General features: G+C 39.1%; 2 protein-coding genes across 10 annotated transcripts in view; one reads left to right on the top strand and one right to left on the bottom strand.

Moving 5' to 3' along the window:
• The window catches only part of LOC144958604 (uncharacterized), a 21954-nt gene extending 15043 nt beyond the window's left edge, over positions 1-6911 (top strand). For all 8 annotated transcript variants that reach the window (XM_078890690.1, XM_078890692.1, XM_078890693.1 and 5 more), the window contains 4 exons: positions 1972-2036; positions 3242-3397; positions 4274-4434; positions 6180-6911. In XM_078890690.1, the coding sequence (XP_078746816.1) occupies positions 1972-2036; positions 3242-3397; positions 4274-4434; positions 6180-6311 (514 nt within the window). In that variant the 3' untranslated portion in view covers positions 6312-6911. The remainder of the gene's footprint in view (positions 1-1971; positions 2037-3241; positions 3398-4273; positions 4435-6179) is intronic.
• Positions 6912-7140: 229 nt separating this feature from the next.
• Positions 7141-19531, bottom strand: part of LOC144958603 (sodium- and chloride-dependent glycine transporter 1-like) — a 44468-nt gene continuing 32077 nt past the window's right edge. For both annotated transcript variants that reach the window (XM_078890687.1, XM_078890689.1), the window contains exons 14-15: positions 18310-18450; positions 7141-16483 (exon numbers count right to left, since the gene is read on the bottom strand). In XM_078890687.1, coding sequence (XP_078746813.1) covers positions 16298-16483; positions 18310-18450 — 327 coding nt within the window. In that variant the 3' untranslated portion in view covers positions 7141-16297. The remainder of the gene's footprint in view (positions 16484-18309; positions 18451-19531) is intronic.

Below are 19531 nucleotides of genomic sequence, written 5' to 3'. Positions count from 1 at the left end.
GTTGTATTTCAGCGGCGTCCTCATTGGGCGCGGGCCCATGTCAGTCGGGCCTTGAAATCGTTTAGGTGTGGTGCCATGATGACCAGTTCATCCAGCCCATTCCACTCCGAGATTGTTCTAATGAAGAAAGAATTTCTGTAGTTTTGTGTTCTTGTCTGTGGGATTTTGAAGCAGTTCGAATTGTTTGTGGCGTATCTGTCAATGGGGTTTTCGGTTATGTGGTTGGCAAAAGTGAGTGCTCGGATTTTTCTTTTGTTTGGTCGTGGCGTGAAAAAGGAGTCTGCCTTTATTGGTGGTATTTGATCTGTTATAATCTTTATAGGCTTCAATGTAACATCCAATGGAAAATCAGATTGTGAAATAAAGAAAAGAATAGGTATGGCGAAGAATGCATTCAACCAGCTGCATACAATTATGAAAACCAGGAATATTAACATGAAAACAAAAATCAAGGTCCTGGATTGCTATGTACTGTCTGTGCTGCTATATGGTTGTGAGAGCTGGACCATAAACAAGACCATGGTTAAAAGACTGGAGTCAGTGGAAATGTGGTTTTACAGAAGAATGATGAGGGTGTCATGGGTGGAAAGGAAAAGAAATGAAGAAATTTTAGAAATGGCAAACAAAAAAAGATTACTGATAACAAAAATCATCAAACGCCAAATGGAATTTTTAGGACACATTATCCGCCACCCTGGTTTGGAAGTACTCGCCTTGACTGGAAAGATGAATGGAAAAAGAATAAGAGGAAGACAAAGAATAACTTCTTTGAAAGGGATAAGAACTTGGACAAATGAAGCTGAGAAAGGTGGCGCTGCTTTAATCGAATTGGCAAGAGATAGATCAGCTTGGCGGAAGATGACCTCCGACGTCTGCTTCAGGTATGGAACTACATGATGATGATGATGATGATGATGATAATCTTGAACATGAATGACAGACGGGTTTCTTTTCTTCTTTGTTGGAGGCTGATGAGATTTCTTTCTTCTAACATTTTTGTCATGCATCCTGGGGTTCTGCTCTTATAGTTCCCAGTTATGAACCGGGCGCATTGTCTCTGGACTCTCTCATTTTGGATTTTGAATATCCTCTTTCAGGTAGGGATCCCAGGCAACTGCTCCGTATTCCAATTGTGATCTCACAAGTGCGAGGTAGGCATTTTGTTTGCATGACGTTGGGGCGTGGCTAAGATTTCGGCGGAGAAACGCGAGGGTGCAGCTTGCCTTTTGGGTTATTTTTTAATAACGTAACATTTTTAACGTTAATTGATGCTATGCGTTTACCCAAATGCTCACAACATCAGCCAGCCAGATATAACTTACTGATTGATAAAATTTAAAGAGACCTGCTCATAAAAAGGCTGGCAAAACAATAACAAAGAGGTGAGTGACGTCAATGTCGTTCTATCTATAGCTTGATTGATAGAATTTAGTGAGAACTAATCAACCAACAGATTGTGTAGATGCTGTGCGCTTGGCTAAGAAACTGGCAACATTGCCATCAAGAAATATAACGGACAAACACACATAACTATGTGAAACCTTGAACGTTTATAGTCTGGTTAATACAGTTTAGTGAGAATTACTCATAAGCATGGATGGCAAAAAACAATAAGAAAGACCTGAGTGACGTCAACTTCATTCTATCTATCTGTCCACATTTAAGTTTACCTCAGTCTTGTGCACTGGTACCAGTGTGTTCGTTATTATTATCGTTGATATGCGCTTAAGTAAAATACTCACATATTCTTCTACCTCAACAGTACTGGCACTCAAAACTGAGATGATGATCACGATGTTTTCGTTGTTGTTGATGGTGATGATTGAATTGATGATAATGATTGATGGATTGACAAATTGACTGATTGATCGATCAATTGATAGTTTAAGTGATTGTGTTGATCAATTCCCCTTCACCTTACCTCTACTCTACCCCCCCCCCCCCCCATTCTGTCCCCTTCCATCCCCCCAGTGACATCAACATCCAAGTGTCCCCCACCCTTCACATCCCAATGGGAAGATTTACCAGAGTTGAAGGTTGGAATGTCGTAGTCTTGTGTTATGGCAGCTACAAGCACTATCAGTATCCTCTCTCTCTCTCTCTCTCTCTCTCTCTCTCTCTCTCTCTCTCTCTCTCTCTCTCTCTCTCTCTCTCTCTTCAATGGGTCTGCCTCACCTCCCGACACAGTGATATGACTATATTGTTTGTTCTTGTAGAAGTAGTAGTAGTAGTAGTAGTAGTAGTAGTAGTAGTAGTAGTAGTAGTAGTAGTAGTAGTAGTAGTAGCAGTAGTAGTAGTAGTAGTAGTAGTAGTAGTAGTAGTATATAGTAGTAGTAGTAGTAGTAGTAGTAGTAGTAGTAGTAGTAGTAGTAGTAGTATGTAGTGTAGTAGTAGTAGTAGTAGTAGTAGTAGTAGTAGTAGTAGTAGTAGTAGTAGTAGTAGTAGTAGTAGTAGTAGTAGTAGTACTAGTACTAGTAGTAGTAGTAGTAGTAGTAGTAGTAGTAGTAGTAGTAGTAGTAGTAGTAGTAGTAGTAGTAGTAGTAGTAGTAGTAGTAGTAGTAGTTGTTGTTGTTGTTGTATTTGTTGTTGTTGTTCTTGTTGTTGTAATAGTTTTATCATTAGTGACCGGATGGGTGACAGTTTGTCTAGGAAAATTCTAGTCCCAATCGTGTGTCCTTAAGTTAGAGCATTTTACACACACTATCACATTCGACTCAGGTGTTAATGAGTACCTGACTATTGACAGTGACGGATATAGTAGAAGTGTCAGAATGAAAATGACGCCCAACATGCGTCTTGTACAGTATGGAATAGAAATTTGGTTTCATCTGGCCCGCTAGGGGAATTAGTGAAACATTGAGAAGCGCATTGACATGAAATGCTTTATATAAACGTACATACACATTTCAGTTTTTGTATGTATTCTTATAGAAATGGTAAAATAAAATCATTTATTCCACCCCATCTCCCTAAATAATAACGTGTAATGATATCGAGTTTACAATAACAATTTGTGACGTCAGATTATCAAGCATTATTTTTCACTAATTACTCTGAGATGACGAAATAGGAATCGCTTGAGGGGTAGAATCAATGATTTCTTACACTCTTGTGTTTTGGAATTCGAACTTTGTTCCCAGCGTGTACTCACAAGCTCGTGCAGCGGTTGGGAACATGTCCGGAATTCCAAAAATCAAGTGCGTAAGAATTGTATAATATACACTGTTATGTTTTGATTCAGGAAAAGACGGGGCGGCATTCTTTGATGTCAATGACTTGGTCATTCAACAACTGACGTCACGGTGCAATAAAGTAGCTTGTGGATTGAAACATCCGGAAATGACGTCAAAGATTGACTATAATGATTGTCAGGTTTTGAGTTATGGATCTTATGACAGTAAGTAGTGGTGGGGGGGGGGGGGAGGGGTGGTGGTGTTGGTGTTGGTAATGGCGGTGGTGGTGGTGATGATGGTAGTGGTGTTAATGATGATGGTGTTGTCGGTGGTTGTGGTATTGGTGGCGGTAGTAGTAGTGATGTTGATGTTGGTGGTGTTGGTGATGGTAGTGGTGGTGTTGGTGGCGTTGGTGATAGTAGTGTTATTGAGTTGAAAAATAAATGTTTATTAATAGTTGGCCAAATTTGTTGTTGTTGGTAATATCTACGATTTCTGATGAGAGAGTGTTCCATTCCTTGATGGTCCATGGTGGTGGTGATCGTCGTGGTGGTGGTGTTGGTAGTGTTGGTGATATATAAACGTGTATGTCCATATGTTTATCAATACCATATTATATCCATAAAAAGACAAATTCTATTTCCTGTCCATCCAGGGAACATCTTAGTCGAAAACGGCCTCCGGTCCATATATATAACACTATTTCTATTTCCATCCAGGGAACACCTTGGCCCAAAACGGCCTCCGGTCCATATATATAACACTATTTCTAGTTCCATCCAGGGAATACCTTAGCCCAAAACGACCTCCGGTCCATATATATATATATATATATATATATATATATATATATATATATATATATATATATATATAACACTATTTCTATTTCCATCCAGGGAACACCTTGGCCCAAAACGGCCTCCGGTCCATATATATATAACACTATTTCTATTTCCATCCAGGGAACACCTTAGCCCAAAACGGCCTCCGGTCCATATAATATATATATAACACTATTTCTATGTCCATCCAGGGAACACCTTAGCCCAAAACGGCCTCCGGTCCATATATATAACACTATTTCTATTTCCATCCAGGGAACACCTTAGCCCAAAACGGCCTCCGGTCCATAGCAGTGAGAATTTATCCCCAGGGATGTCGAGGCATCAAATTTATATCAGGTGGAGGGAAGGGAGACGAATTGCTGACAAACGCCATGTGCTTTGCTACCAAAGCTCTAACGACCATTGAGTGCTCGGTAAGGTTGGAGTTTGAATCTCTCTGTTGGTTTCAAAGGAACCGTGGAAATAATAATAATAATAATATTAATAATAATAATAATAATAATAATAATAATAATAATAATAATAATAATAATAATAATAATAATAAAATAATAATAATAATAATAATAATAATAATAATAATAATAATAATAATAATAATAATAATAATAATAATAATATAATAATAATAATAATAATAATAATAATAATAATAATAATAATAATAATAATAATAATAATAATAATAATAATAATAATAATAATTAATAATAATAATAATAATAATAATAATAATAATAATAATAATAATAATAATAATAATAATAATAATAATAATAATAATAATAATAATAATAATAATAATAATAATAATAATATAATAATAAAAATAATAATAAATAATAATAATAATAAGATTATAAAACACTTACTAAAGTGTCAGCGATTATGAAAAGCACATTCACAAAAGGTTCAGGGTTCATGTAAAATAAATAAAATGAAATAATATACAGTAAGAAATCAATTGTTTAGACATTGAAACGAATTTAAATAAGCCTGGACTAGTTAGGGAAAGTTTTGTTTCAATTCTAGGAAACGATTACAAAAATTAACCCGAAAATTTGTTTGACAACTTATGCTATTAGCGGTAAGCAATAATACAAAAGATAATACAGTTAATTTTTTGTTTTGAAAATTTCTTACGGTAAGCATAATGAGCAACAATTATACACTTTTGTTTGTTCTTTAAGGTTTTAGCTTTGGTGACATTTATCCCCTTTGTCCCTCCCTTTTCTTTGGTGCTTGAATTGTAATTCTAAAAGAACTTTTACTATCCCATTTTCCTCCTTTTTACTGGCGCTGATATGACCTAAAGAAAGAAAATGAGATAGTAAAAAATTGAAGGCATACGAGAAAAATAAGACAAAGTGGAATTGGTTCAAATAGGAAACAGATGTAGATTCTAAGAGCACACTGTCAGTGTATTTAGTTTGATATCACCTAAAAGTCTCATCCAGACACAAGCGCAGGTCTCCACTAAGAGGAATACACTCAAATGTTTACATTACACATTCAAAACAACAGTACAGAGAGATGATTTACAAGGGGAAAATAATTCCCAAAACTTTTAACTATACATTTGACTATTTCCCTCTCAACTAAGGACTTCCACAAGGGCCAGGACAAAACCAAGTTTTCTCAATCCAAGACAAAGACAAAAAAATATGTTGGAAAAAAGATGTAGGGGGTGGAAGACACAGTGACCTTTCTGCCCTCTATTTGAGGCCAGGAACCCCACCCAGGATGTTTGTTTACATGTTATATATGAGTTGTAAACATTTGAGTGTATTCCTCTTAGCGGGGACCTGTGCTTGTGTCTGGATGAGACTTATAGGTGATCTCAAACTAAGTACTTTGATAATGTGATTTTGTAATCAACATCTGTTTCCTATTTGGACCAATTCCCCTTTGTCTTACCTTTTCTTGGGTGCTTTAATTGTAATTCTAGAAATTTTTACTATCCCATTTTCTTTCTCATTATCATCATCATCATCATCATCATCATCATCATCATCATCATCATCATCATCATCATCACCATAAATCATCATAACACGCTGAAAAAGGACGACAATTCTTACTTTGAAATTTAAATTCTTTCCACCCCAACCCCCTTCCCCCCCCCCCCCCCCCCCGTTCCCCATTCTATTTCTAACAGGGAGACTATGGAGCGCCTGTATATTGCAAAACCACGAGTACATCTGAATACATCGTGGTCGGGTTGTTAGCGGCCTCCACGGGTTGTGGTGAGACGACGGTGTTTGGAGTGGTTCAATACCCCATTGACTGAAAATACAACATCCTTTGTTCTAGGAGCAACAACTACAGTAACAGCCACGATAATAATTACAAAAACAATGATAACGATGATGTCATCAACAACAACAAACAATAATAGCAACAAAGACGACGACACAACAAGAAACAACAACTGCAGCGAGATGACGTCATCAAATGCAAACATGAACGGTAACAAAAACGACGTCAACAACAGGAAACAACAACAGCAACAACGATGACGTCATCAATAATAGAAACAGCAACGCCGATGGCGTCATCAACACAGAACAACAACAACAACAACGATGACGTCATCAACACAGAACAACAACAACAACGATGACGTCATCAACACAGAACAACAACAACAACAACGATGACGTCATCAACACGAAACAACAACAACGATGACGACGACGAAGACAAGAATGAAGACGACGATTGCAGCATCTAAGCAATACAGTACTGGCAGGTTTCTAGCACGTTCACGGACGGCAACCAAACCTTTCGGTCATCGAGCTTCAGCGTGTCGTATGACACAACGTGTTGGAATTTGGTGTGTTCTAGGGACCAGTACTGCAGCAGTAAAAACAAACATACAGAAAAGAAATACCAACAAAATTAACAGCAACAATAACAAACATACAACATGGAAAATAATTATAATAATAACAACAACAACAACAAAAACAAGAAGCCACAAAGATAACAACAACAACAACAACAACAACAAACAAACAAGCCAAACAAAAATTAACAATAATATCAATAATGCTGATATCCTCAACAAAAAACACCAAAAAGAAAACCAAACGAAAAAAACCCATCACCGATCGATAGAAAATAAACAATAAATATTTTAATAAGACAGAAAAGAAATGTCAATTCAATTAACAAAGATGAATAAATATTCGGACGTTTCGGGATTCCCCCTAGTCAACAAAACACTATTAAATGAGGCATAAATGGGAGATGAGAGGATGCCGTTGTTAAGGCGAATAGACAAACCAATTACGTAATGACGGAACAGGAAATCCACTGTTTCTTAGTTAAGAAAAAACATGAATTGTTGTTTGTTTTTGTTTTTAAGGTAATCGACTGTTTCTTAGTAAGAAAAAACATGAATTGTGTGTTTTTGTTTTTAAGGTTGTTTACGGCGCTTGCGACACATTAAGGTCATAAAAGGAAGAATATGAAAAATCTAGAATTCCAAGAAAAATTACCCAAGTAAAAAATATAATTGCTTTAAAAAGCTTTAAACGCTCTGAGTAACTTTGATGCATAGACATAGAATATCACACATTGATATCACCAACATTCATCGTAAATTTGACTATTTTCAGTCTATATTCATTGTCACTAATTAGTAAAAATCTAACACAGAAATACTCTTAAGTGTCACAGAGTCAAGATTCGTTATTTTTAAGCGTTTTACGGCGCTTGCAACACGTGTAGGTCATATCAGCAACTCAAAGGCCATTTGTTTTGTTTAATTTTTAAGACTTTTACAGCGTTTGCCACACAAGTAGGTCATATCAGTGCCATAACGTTTATATGTTTTGTTTTTAAGTGTTTTACGGCGATGGCCACACGTGTAGGTCATATCATCAACACACCAGTCATTTGACAAGTCCACCTTTATACACTGGAGAGTTTCAATTGAATGATATACAAATACAAATCATTTCAATGTCATGTGACAATATTCATCCATATAAAATATTATGTTGACAAGTTCTGTATGTAGTAAAACCAAAATCTACAGGTGCCCAAATGAGTTCCATACAATGTATAGTAAAATAAAGGGGGGGGGGGGAAAATGACTCTTATAAAAGATACAACACAAAGTTTCGTCATTTGGCCTGAAGAAGGTCAAAGGCCGAAACGTCGTTTACTTTGTTTTGTATCTTTTATAAGAGTCATTTTCAATCCTTTTATTTTACTATAGAACTTCTTTATCAATGGCATTCTTGAAAATATTAATTGAATTAAAATTTTTGTTTTTATCCCAAAATTTCACAGGGCTGGCAATGTTGTGACCTGCTTAGCCAATCGCATACTATCTCACAACATTGCCATCCGGAAGTATAACGGACCAACACACAAAACTATGTGTAACCATGAACGTATAAATCTGATTTAAACACAGTTAAGTGAGAATTACTCATAAACGCGGATGGCAAAAAACAATAACAAAGACTCGAGTGCCGTTATCTTAGTTCTATCTATAGATAGTATGCCCTTGGCTCAGAAGCTCATAACATTGCCATCCGGAAGTATAACGGACCAACACACAAAACGGTGTGTATCCATGAACGTTCATATTCGGGTTAATACAGTTCGGTGAGCATTACTCATAAACGTGGATGGGAAAAAACAAAAACAAATACACGAGTGACGTATACTTCGAACTATCTATAGATAGTTCGAAGATGACGTCACTCAGGTCATTGTTATTGTTTTTTGCCATCCGCGTTTATGAGTAATGCTCACTGAACTGTATTAACCCGACTATAAACGTTCATGGATACACACCGTTTTGTGTGTTGGTCCGTTATACTTCCGGATGGCAATGTTATGAGCTTCTTAGCCAAGCGCATATCTATAGGATGAGTTGTTGATTACAACTCAGAATGGGAGCGATCAATATTAACTTTCCATGTGCTCGAGGTCATTGGTCACATTGCAAAATGTGCTAAAAATGACCCACATAGTGAAAAGTGCTCACAACTTTTTGTTTGTTTGTTGCTTTAGGTCTCTTCCAACACAATTGAGGTTATATGAGAGACCGCTGAAACAAAAAAAACAAGCAATCTAACAAAAATAGTACAAATGTAAATCAAAATCATAACCTAAAGATATCATAAGCTAAATTATAAATAACCAAGAACAAACAGGCAGAAGATTTACAGAAAAAAAAAATATCCCCTGTCAAAAATACAATCACAAACCAAAGAAGCAGGATAGGCTAGTAAAGAGAAGAAGAAACGACATCACTATCGGATCGTACACCCATGCGAACATCATAGGTATATGATTCAAGGGTGATGCTCCCATCCAACCACCCGCTGCTCACAACTTTCGAAATATCTTAACATCACGATTGGTCATTTTGTTCTGTTTGACACATGTGTATGTTTACAACTTTCATAAACAAAGCAGCGTGTTTACATATTCAAAGAAATATCCAATCGGTGGACAGCCACAAATCATGTTATTGATGACTTGGTTGGATGAAAACCTGAATATAGATCGCTCACATTCAGTTGGTGTTTTCCCCCGCGATTGTCGTCTTTTATGACGAATGTATGGAGGTCCCTATCAGGCCATGAGTTGATGAAGGCACGGGAAGTTATTTTAATATGACAATAATATGATCAATGACCTCCTCCTACTGAGGTCAAGCGTAGTCCTCGACAAGGATTTATATTGTGACGTCATTGTAAGATTGGTCAACCCGCAGCCATCCTTAACTCATAGCCTGACGTCAAAAGACCAGTCTTTGGCCACAAAAGAAAACAAATCGTGAGTTGTGTTCCATAGTTCAACCAATTCGACCACTTATTTCCATGAGCACTAATAACGACAACTCACTAGGCGGTGCAAAAAACAAATAATGACGTCAAAAGACCAGTCCTTTTGGGTCTCAGTGTCAGGCTATAACTTAACGATGGCGACGGTCAGTGTCAGGCTATAACTTAACGATGGCGACGGTCAGTGTCAGGCTATAACTTAACGATGGCGACGGTCAGTGTCAGGCTATAACTTAACGATCGCTACGGTCAGTGCCAGGCTATAACTTAACGATGGCGACGGTCAGTGTCAAGCTATAACTTAACGATGGCGACGGTCAGTGTCAGGCTATAACTTAACGATGGCGACGGTCAACCGCCCAGTGAGTTGTCATTAGTTCTGCTTATTTGGTATTGAACTGACATGCGATCTCATAGAAGTATAGACTGGTCATGTATTACATCATCGTCATTAATGACACAATAACAAAACTACATGTAGGAAGTGAGATAATGAACAAGGGTTCTCACTCTTCCAGACAAGACAATAATACATGGGACATAACTCTGTCATTTCTACACACACGACAGCAATCACACAGTTATTTCCCATTCAATATATTGCTCAAGGGAGCAAATGATCCCATTGGTTGAATTATTGAACACAACTCACGATCCATGGCTATGCGTTTACAAAGGCTACAGACCAAGGGGCTTAAGCCTAGAAAAGTGTTTGCGTCAGCAGAATGGGAGCGGTCTGTTGAGAAAATGCCAACCCAATTCAGTCCCTTAGTCCGTGGCCAAAGACAAAGACAATGCCAATGACCTCTCCACACGGGACTGACTGGTATCTACCCAATTCAGTCCCTTAGTCCGTGGCCAAAGACAATGCCAATGACCTCTCCACACGGGACTGACTGGTATCTACCCAATTCAGTCCCTTAGTCCGTGGCCAAAGACAATGCCAATGACCTCTCCACACGGGACTGGCTGGTATCTACCCAATTCAGTCCCTTAGTCCGTGGCCAAAGACAATGCCAATGACCTCTCCACACGGGACTGGCTGGTATCTACCCAATTCAGTCCCTTAGTCCGTGGCCAAAGACAATGCCAATGACCTCTCCACACGGGACTGGCTGGTATCTACCCAATTCAGTCCCTTAGTCCGTGGCCAAAGACAATGCCAATGACCTCTCCACACGGGACTGGCTGGTATCTACCCAATTCAGTCCCTTAGTCCGTGGCCAAAGACAATGCCAATGACCTCTCCACACGGGACTGGCTGGTATCTACCCAATTCAGTCCCTTAGTCCGTGGCCAAAGACAATGCCAATGACCTCTCCACACGGGACTGGCTGGTATCTACCCAATTCAGTCCCTTAGTCCGTGGCCAAAGACAATGCCAATGACCTCTCCACACGGGACTGGCTGGTATCTACCCAATTCAGTCCCTTAGTCCGTGGCCAAAGACAATGCCAATGACCTCTCCACACGGGACTGGCTGGTATCTAACCAATTCAGTCCCTTAGTCCGTGGCCAAAGACAATGCCAATGACCTCTCCACACGGGACTGGCTGGTATCTACCCAATTCAGTCCCTTAGTCCGTGGCCAAAGACAATGCCAATGACCTCTCCACACGGGACTGGCTGGTATCTACCCAATTCAGTCCCTTAGTCCGTGGCCAAAGACAATGCCAATGACCTCTCCACACGGGACTGGCTGGTATCTACCCAATTCAGTCCCTTAGTCCGTGGCCAAAGACAAATGCCAATGACCTCTCCACACGGGACTGGCTGGTATCTACCCAATTCAGTCCCTTAGTCCGTGGCCAAAGACAATGCCAATGACCTCTCCACACGGGACTGGCTGGTATCTACCCAATTCAGTCCCTTAGTCCGTGGCCAAAGACAATGCCAATGACCTCTCCACACGGGACTGGCTGGTATCTACCCAATTCAGTCCCTTAGTCCGTGGCCAAAGACAATGCCAATGACCTCTCCACACGGGACTGGCTGGTATCTACCCAATTCAGTCCCTTAGTCCGTGGCCAAAGACAAATGCCAATGACCTCTCCACACGGGACTGGCTGGTATCTACCCAATTCAGTCCCTTAGTCCGTGGCCAAAGACAATGCCAATGACCTCTCCACACGGGACTGGCTGGTATCTACCCAATTCAGTCCCTTAGTCCGTGGCCAAAGACAATGCCAATGACCTCTCCACACGGGACTGGCTGGTATCTACCCAATTCAGTCCCTTAGTCCGTGGCCAAAGACAATGCCAATGACCTCTCCACACGGGACTGGCTGGTATCTACCCAATTCAGTCCCTTAGTCCGTGGCCAAAGACAATGCCAATGACCTCTCCACACGGGACTGGCTGGTATCTACCCAATTCAGTCCCTTAGTCCGTGGCCAAAGACAATGCCAATGACCTCTCCACACGGGACTGGCTGGTATCTCTCGGTGTTCAGGCTTGTTTTGAAAATGATTTGTGGCATTTTGTGTAGAAATCATCGAGCCCTGAAAAAAGTGTTTACGAGTGTGCTGTCCTCTTAAAAGTATTCACTGTGTTGGTCATAACTAATGTTCAGGTTTTCGTCGACAGAGTCATTGATCACATGACTTGTTGTTCTCTAAATATTTTTTTCTAAATAAATGTAAACACGCTGCTTTGTTTATGGAAGTTGTAAACATTCCCCACGAGTCAAGCGAAACAAAATGACCAATAGGATTCAATAGTCTGACGTCACGTCCGCCCAGCAACCAACAACTTGGTTCTAATCAAAGAAAATCGGTACTTTTATTCTTCATGCTGGCTAGAACTTTTTCACATGTCATGTGATCCGAATGTATAAAAGTCAAAACATGATCAGATTTATAATGTTTATCTCCTCTGGATATACACTTATGTACGTCGGAGAAATATTTCATAAGGTCAGTGATGGCGGTAATGGCGTCCACTATTGTTTCAATCGTTTAAAACCAGCTTCTATGCGTCATTAAGAGGGAAGTGACGTCACGATTGTTGAACCCTATTGCCATATTGGATTTTGATTTATAAATAGAATTCCTTTTCGTACAAATCTAATTCAGTTGTATTTTCCCCCATCAAAATTACTCCGATACACAGTGCATAGTACTGATAAAATAAACTTTGCCATACCAGAAACATTGGCCTACTTTAACCGTAGCCATCGTTAACATCATATAGCCTGACACTAGAACCCTCAAAGACTGGCAGTTTGACGTCATTTTTTGTTGTTTGTGTAGCGTCTAGTGAGTTGTCGTTAGTAGAGATCAAGGAAACAAGTTTATTTCATTGGTTGAACTATTGAATACAACTCACGATTTGTTTTCTTTTGTGGCAAAATACTGGCATTTTGTCGTCATTTTTTGGTCGGTGTCAGGCTATATAACTTTACGATGGCTACGCTCAGGCTATATAACTTTACGATGGCTACGGTGTCAGGCTATAACTTTACGATGGCTACGGTGTCAGGCTATAACTTGACGATGGCTACGGTGTCAGGCTATAACTTGACGATGGCTACGGTGTCAGGCTATAACTTTACGATGGCTACGGTGTCAGGCTATAACTTGACGATGGCTACGGTGTCAGGCCATAACTTGACGATGGCTACGCTTTAACCCTCCCCACACCAACCATTGGAACATCTTCTCATTCGGACATCTGATACATGTGGCTATGGGGTCTTGTGGTATGACACTCGCTTTCGGATCGGAAGGTCCCTGGGTTCGAGCCTCGCTCGGCGCAAAGTTGAGTCCTTGGAAAAGACTCTCTACTCACATTTCTCACCGTACACATGTGTAAAATGATCACATGGCCGTTAACAGCGTGTCTCTGTCGGTAAAAAAAACCATATCGCTTAACAGGCGTCATATCTTGTTCTATATGTTACGCATTGCTGTTGGTCATGGACCTCTTGTAAAGCGCTTTGAGCACGTTTAGTGGATATTACGCTATAGATAGAATGTGCTTGGCCAAGGAGTTCACAACATTGCCATCCGGAAGTATAACGGACCAACACACAAACTCTGTGTAACCATGAACTTTTATAGTCTGGTTAATGCAGTTTAGTGAGAACAATTCACAAACGCGGATGGCAAAAACAATAACAAAGGCCTGAGTGACATCATCTGCATACTATCTATACAAATGCTCTATTTATTTTTTCACATTACAAAGATATGTAAAGTCTGTGTGGTCATCATCTTACAACAGTGCCTGCATCAGAATTTCTCACAAAATATTATAATATATATTTGTTATAGATGGAACAAAATTGACGTCACTCAGCTCTTTGTTATTGTTTTAGCCAGCCATTTTTATGAGTTAGTTCTAGAGATGCCGACGTGAAATTTCAAAAAACTCGTAGTTTCCAAGGGGAAAAAGAAAAATTCACTTTACATGCGTTAGAGATAAATAATTTTCTCTCGGCGTGGTCCCGAACATGGTTCTAAGAAGCTAAACTTTCCTTTTCAGCAAGATTTATAGAGTGTCAAATAGACATATACAGTTCTGTAACTGGAGCCAAAAATCCGTATTTCTACGACTTTTTCGTAGTTTTAGGCAGGTCTGATATTTCTCACTAAATTCTATCACTCAATCATATCAAGGTTTTGTGTGATTTTACGTATATCCGGCTGGTGGAAGTTGTGATTTTTTAAAGAACTAAACGTATGGCATCGATAATTATAAAAACTTGACACTGTTTTGTACAACTCTTTTTTACTATAGAGCAGTAAAGTTAGGTGCCCCAAACGTAAACAAAGGTCGAGAAGCACATGGCAAACCACATGTTCCTGTCTTGACAGCTCACGTTCCAATGTAAATTATAGAAAAAAAAATAACCTTTAAAATTTGGCTGTTAGGTGGCAAAAGAAAACACATATTCATAAATACTCGATCATGCATCAAATAATGTCTAGATATGGATATTTTATGGAACAAAAGGTAAAATTTTCTAAAATTTATCAAAAGTTACAGTCTATCTATTTTTAGACCAGAGCAAATTATTGCGCTGGTGTGAACAAAACGAGAATTATTCGGAGCCTGATTTTCATAATAATTTAGCCTTATATTATTATTTCTGCAACTGTTAGATTTTATGTAAACATATTTTCAATACTGAAAGTGTATTGCCTACAACTCAAACTACAAAATTGGGAGACCTATATTGTGCGTAAATTTTTCCGGTCCCTAACGGAAATCAATGGCAACTTGTTATTGTTTACGTTTGGGGCACCTAACTTTACTGCTCTATTGTGAATAGAATGTAGCTACTTGTTGATTTTCTGTTTGAGAAAGAAAAAATCTGTTTTTGTGTTGGGTGGGGGGGGAGGTGTGACGTTTTTGGGGAATTCCCCACAATGGCTGGGAGGGAAAGTGTTAAGGAAGGTTGATTGTATTCCTTATCAATAGCTCTGACGTTGTTTTTAAAAACACACTATATAAAATGTTAACCAAACAGCACATACTGTGTTCTTTAATAAAATGGCAGAGCTAGAGGATTTAGGCTAGAGCATTTATATAGAGCAATATCCACTAATCGTGTTCAAAGCGATTTACAAGGGGTCCCTGACCAACAGCAACACGTTACATTTAGAACGAGACATGACGCCTGTTAAGCGATATTACATTGTTGCTTTTGTGACAGAGACAACGCTGTTAACGGTTAGGTACACATTTTACACATGACTACGTGAGATAATGGGAGTAAAGGGCCTTTTCCAAGGACTAAACTATACGCCGAGCGAGGTTCGAACCCAGGACGTTCCGATCCGAAAGCGAGTGTCATATCACAAGACCACATAACCGCACAATAGAACACATTCAGAATAAAAACAAATAAAACAAACCATAGCATTTTGGACCAACAAGAAGTGGTGACCTTAAGCAGAAACTGAATTTATGAGTGTTGACCTAATGCGTATTCCACTGTAATACGGTAATATAGGCGTACTTGGGTCACTTTCCATTTTAAAACAGTACTGCACTCTCTTTCAAAATTTTATGAGTGAAAACATGGCTAAATATGGTTAGATTTTGGAAAATAAGAGTTTTTGGGTGCATTTATCAAATGGAAGTTGCTCAAGTAATTCCCGCTGGGCTCAGTAGCCCCTTATTGTCCAAGTAACTCCTGTTGGCCTCAGTGACCCCTGATGGCCCAATCAAGCCCTGGTAGCCCACATAACAACCCCTGCTGGCCCAAATAATCCTCAATGGCCCAAGTAACCCCTGGTGCCCCAAATAACCCCTGATGGCTGAAGTACTTCCCGGTGGCCCAAATAACCCATGATGGCCCAAGTTACCTCTGGTGGCCCAAATAATCCCTGGTGGCCCAAATAATCCCTGATGGCCCGTTACCCCTGGTGGCCCAAGTAACCCCTGATGGCCCATGTAACCCAATATGGCGCCACCGTTCTGTGGTTCCCTGTCCCAAATAGTGTGATTCAACCAATCAGAATCGAGTGGCCATGTCGTTGTGAGGTGTAAGAAAGCCTCTGTTGTCGTGGGCCTCCAGTTCCTTCTTTGTCTGCATCTCCCAGGCGTTATTCTGCGGATCCAGGGAGACAACTCCAGGGGTCGTGACCTGTTGACCTTGTTGCTGTCTTCGTTGGCGCCAATACGGTTTTGGTGCCATTGCCTGGTTGGGTTAAGAAAAACAACAAATTAATCCTTAAGAGCTATTAGGTCCATGGGACTGGAGTTCGTCCCGGTTTCAATAGCGTGAAACGGACAATACTTTCTTGTTAGCCTTTGTATAGGACTCTAGTTTTCATTATCGAAAATTACTTTCCGCCAGATGTGGAAGACCCCTAGCGATACAATCTCGGCTTCACCTGGGATCGGTTTCGGTCCCTTTGCAAGTGAAACGAGTGCTCTACCAACTGAGCTATCCGGACAACGTTCACCTGGTTATATAAAGATGGAATAATACTGGTCGTTTAAAATGAATTTGGTGTAGGATTATTGGCATCTTGTCTTCTTCTTCTTTTTCTTCTTCTTCTTCTTCTTCTTCTTCTTCTTCTTCTTCTTCTTCTTCTTCTTCTTCTTCTTCTTCTTCTTCTTCTTCTTCTTCTTCTTCTTCTTCTTCTTCTTCTTCTTCTTTTATTATTTATTATTATTATTATTATTATTATTATTTATTATTATTATTATTATTATTATTATTATTATTATTATTATTATTACTATTACCATTATTATTATTATTATTATTATTATTATTATTATTATTATTATTATTATTATTACTATTATCATTATTATTATTAATTATTATTGTTATTATTATTATTATTATTATTATTATTATTATTATTATTATTATTATTGTTATTATTTGTTATTATTTTTATTATTATTATTATTATTATTATTATTATATTATTATTATTATTATTATTATTATTATTATTATTATTATTATTATTATTATTCTCCTCCTCCTCCTCCTCTTCCTCCTCCTCCTCCTCCTTCTTCTCCTTCTTCTTCCTCTTCTTCTTCTTCTTCTTCTTCTTCTTCTTCTTCTTCTTCTTATTATTATTATTATTATTATTATTATTATTATTATTATTATTATTATTATTATTATTATTATTATTATTATTATTATTATTCTCATCCACCTCCTCCTCCTCCTCCTCCTCCGCCTCCTCCTTCTTCTCCTTCTTCTTCCTCTTCTTCTTCTTCTTCTTCTTCTTCTTCTTCTTCTTCTTCTTCTTCTTCTTCTTCTTCTTCTTCTTCTTCTTCTTCTTCTTCTTCTTCTTCTTTTTCTTCTTCTTCTTCTTCTTCTTCTTCTTCTTCTTCTTCTTCTTTCGGACAGCCAACGCCATCTAGCTGGCGACAAGTTCTACGCCATCTTGTATGTTCCGGCTAGGGTTTGTTCATGATTAGGTGCTGTAACTAGTTTTTATGGCAGGTTGTTCCATTCCTTTGTTATTCATGGGAAACAGATATGTTGTTTATAGTAGGGTGTGTTTGTTCTGATTTGTATTCTTAAGGTAGGGCATACACCACGGGCTAAAATGTCATTGGTTCGAATCCCGCTAATTGCGACACAGAAGAAAAATTGGTTATTTGAATATTTATCTTGTCATATTCTCACACCTCACTCAGGTGCAAAACGAGTACCTTACTAAACATAATATTGTCTTTTTTGGAAAAGGAATTGTTAGGTACAGTACATTTCATGCGCCATGTGCCATCTCTAGACGTCTCTATGTTACATTTTGTCAACAGGACTGTGACTTCTTGTCTTAAATTGTGATTGTGATGACGATGATGATGATGATGATGATGATGATGATAATGCTGATGATGATGATGATGATGATGATGATGATGATGATGATGATGATGATGATGATGATGATGATGATGGTGATGATGATGATGATGATGATGATGATGATGATGATGATGATGGTGATGCTGACGATAATACCGATAATGATAACAATGGTTCACCTCTTTCATAGCATGTCTGCCATAATAGAAATAACCGAGTGGAATCCACATCACGTTAAAGATGACGATGAGATAATACAAAAGTCCTTTCCAGGCTGGGTCGAAATCTTTCATTTCATACGCCTTGAAGACGATTAATCCCTGTAAGAAATATACGTTTATAAATAAACAACACCATCATTCTCACATTCATCTGTAGTGTGTTATTCCATACGCCGTGAACATGATCATGACTGGAAGAAAATATACATGAAAAGTAGTAAGCGATGGGGAGAAAGGGGGGGGGGGGATTGCAAGTTGGCGCTTTATAAATGCCAAATTCTATACGTCTTGAACGCGATCACGGCCTGGGAGGAAAAACCATTTCATACGCCTTGAAGACGATTAATCCCTGCAAGAAATAGACGTTTTTTAAAATGCCAAATTCTATACGTCTTGAACGCGATCACGGCCTGGGAGGAAAAACAGATGAATAGTAGTAAGCGATAGGGGTGGGGGGGGGGGGGATTAGAGAATCGAGGTGCCACCTCTAATTGAGCTTTTGAGATATTTTTTTATATAGCGCAATATCCAATTAATGTGCTCAAAGCGCTTTACAAGGGATCCCTAACAGCAACACGTAACATGTAGAACGAGACATGACGCCTGTCAGACGATATTTTTTTTCCGGACAGACAACACTGTTGACGGCCAGGTACTCATTTTAAACCTGAGTACGGTGAGAGAATGTGAGTAAAGAGCCTTTTCCAAGGACTCAACTATGCGCCGAGCGAGGCTTGAACTCAGGCCCTTCCGATCCGAAAGCAATAGCCGCACAATGGAGAGGACAGCCCAAGGTAGAGCCAACTGGCATCATTGATGGCCGATGCTCCGACCTGGTTAAGGGGTGGACACACATGGAAATAAGTGGAGAGGACAGACCAAGGTAGAGCCAACTGGCGAATCATCATTGATGGCCGATGCTCCGACTGGGCTAAGGGGTGGACACACATGGAAACAAGTGGAGAGGACAGACCAAGGTAGAGTCAACAATTGATGGCCGATGCTCCGACCGGGTTATGGGGTGGACACACATGGAAACAAGTGGAGAGGACAGCCCAAGGAAGAGTCAACAATTGATGGCCGATGCTCCGACCGGGTTAAGGGGTGGACACACATGGAAACAAGTGGAGAGGACAGCCCAATGTAGAGTAAACAATTGATGGCCGATGCTCCGACCGGG

This window comes from Berghia stephanieae, chromosome 13, assembly GCF_034508935.2.
Source record: "Berghia stephanieae isolate SIO BIC M18660-M18661 chromosome 13, UCSD_Bste_1.3, whole genome shotgun sequence".
NCBI lineage: Eukaryota > Metazoa > Mollusca > Gastropoda > Nudibranchia > Aeolidiidae > Berghia > Berghia stephanieae.
This window is presented reverse-complemented; position numbering and strand designations above follow the sequence as displayed.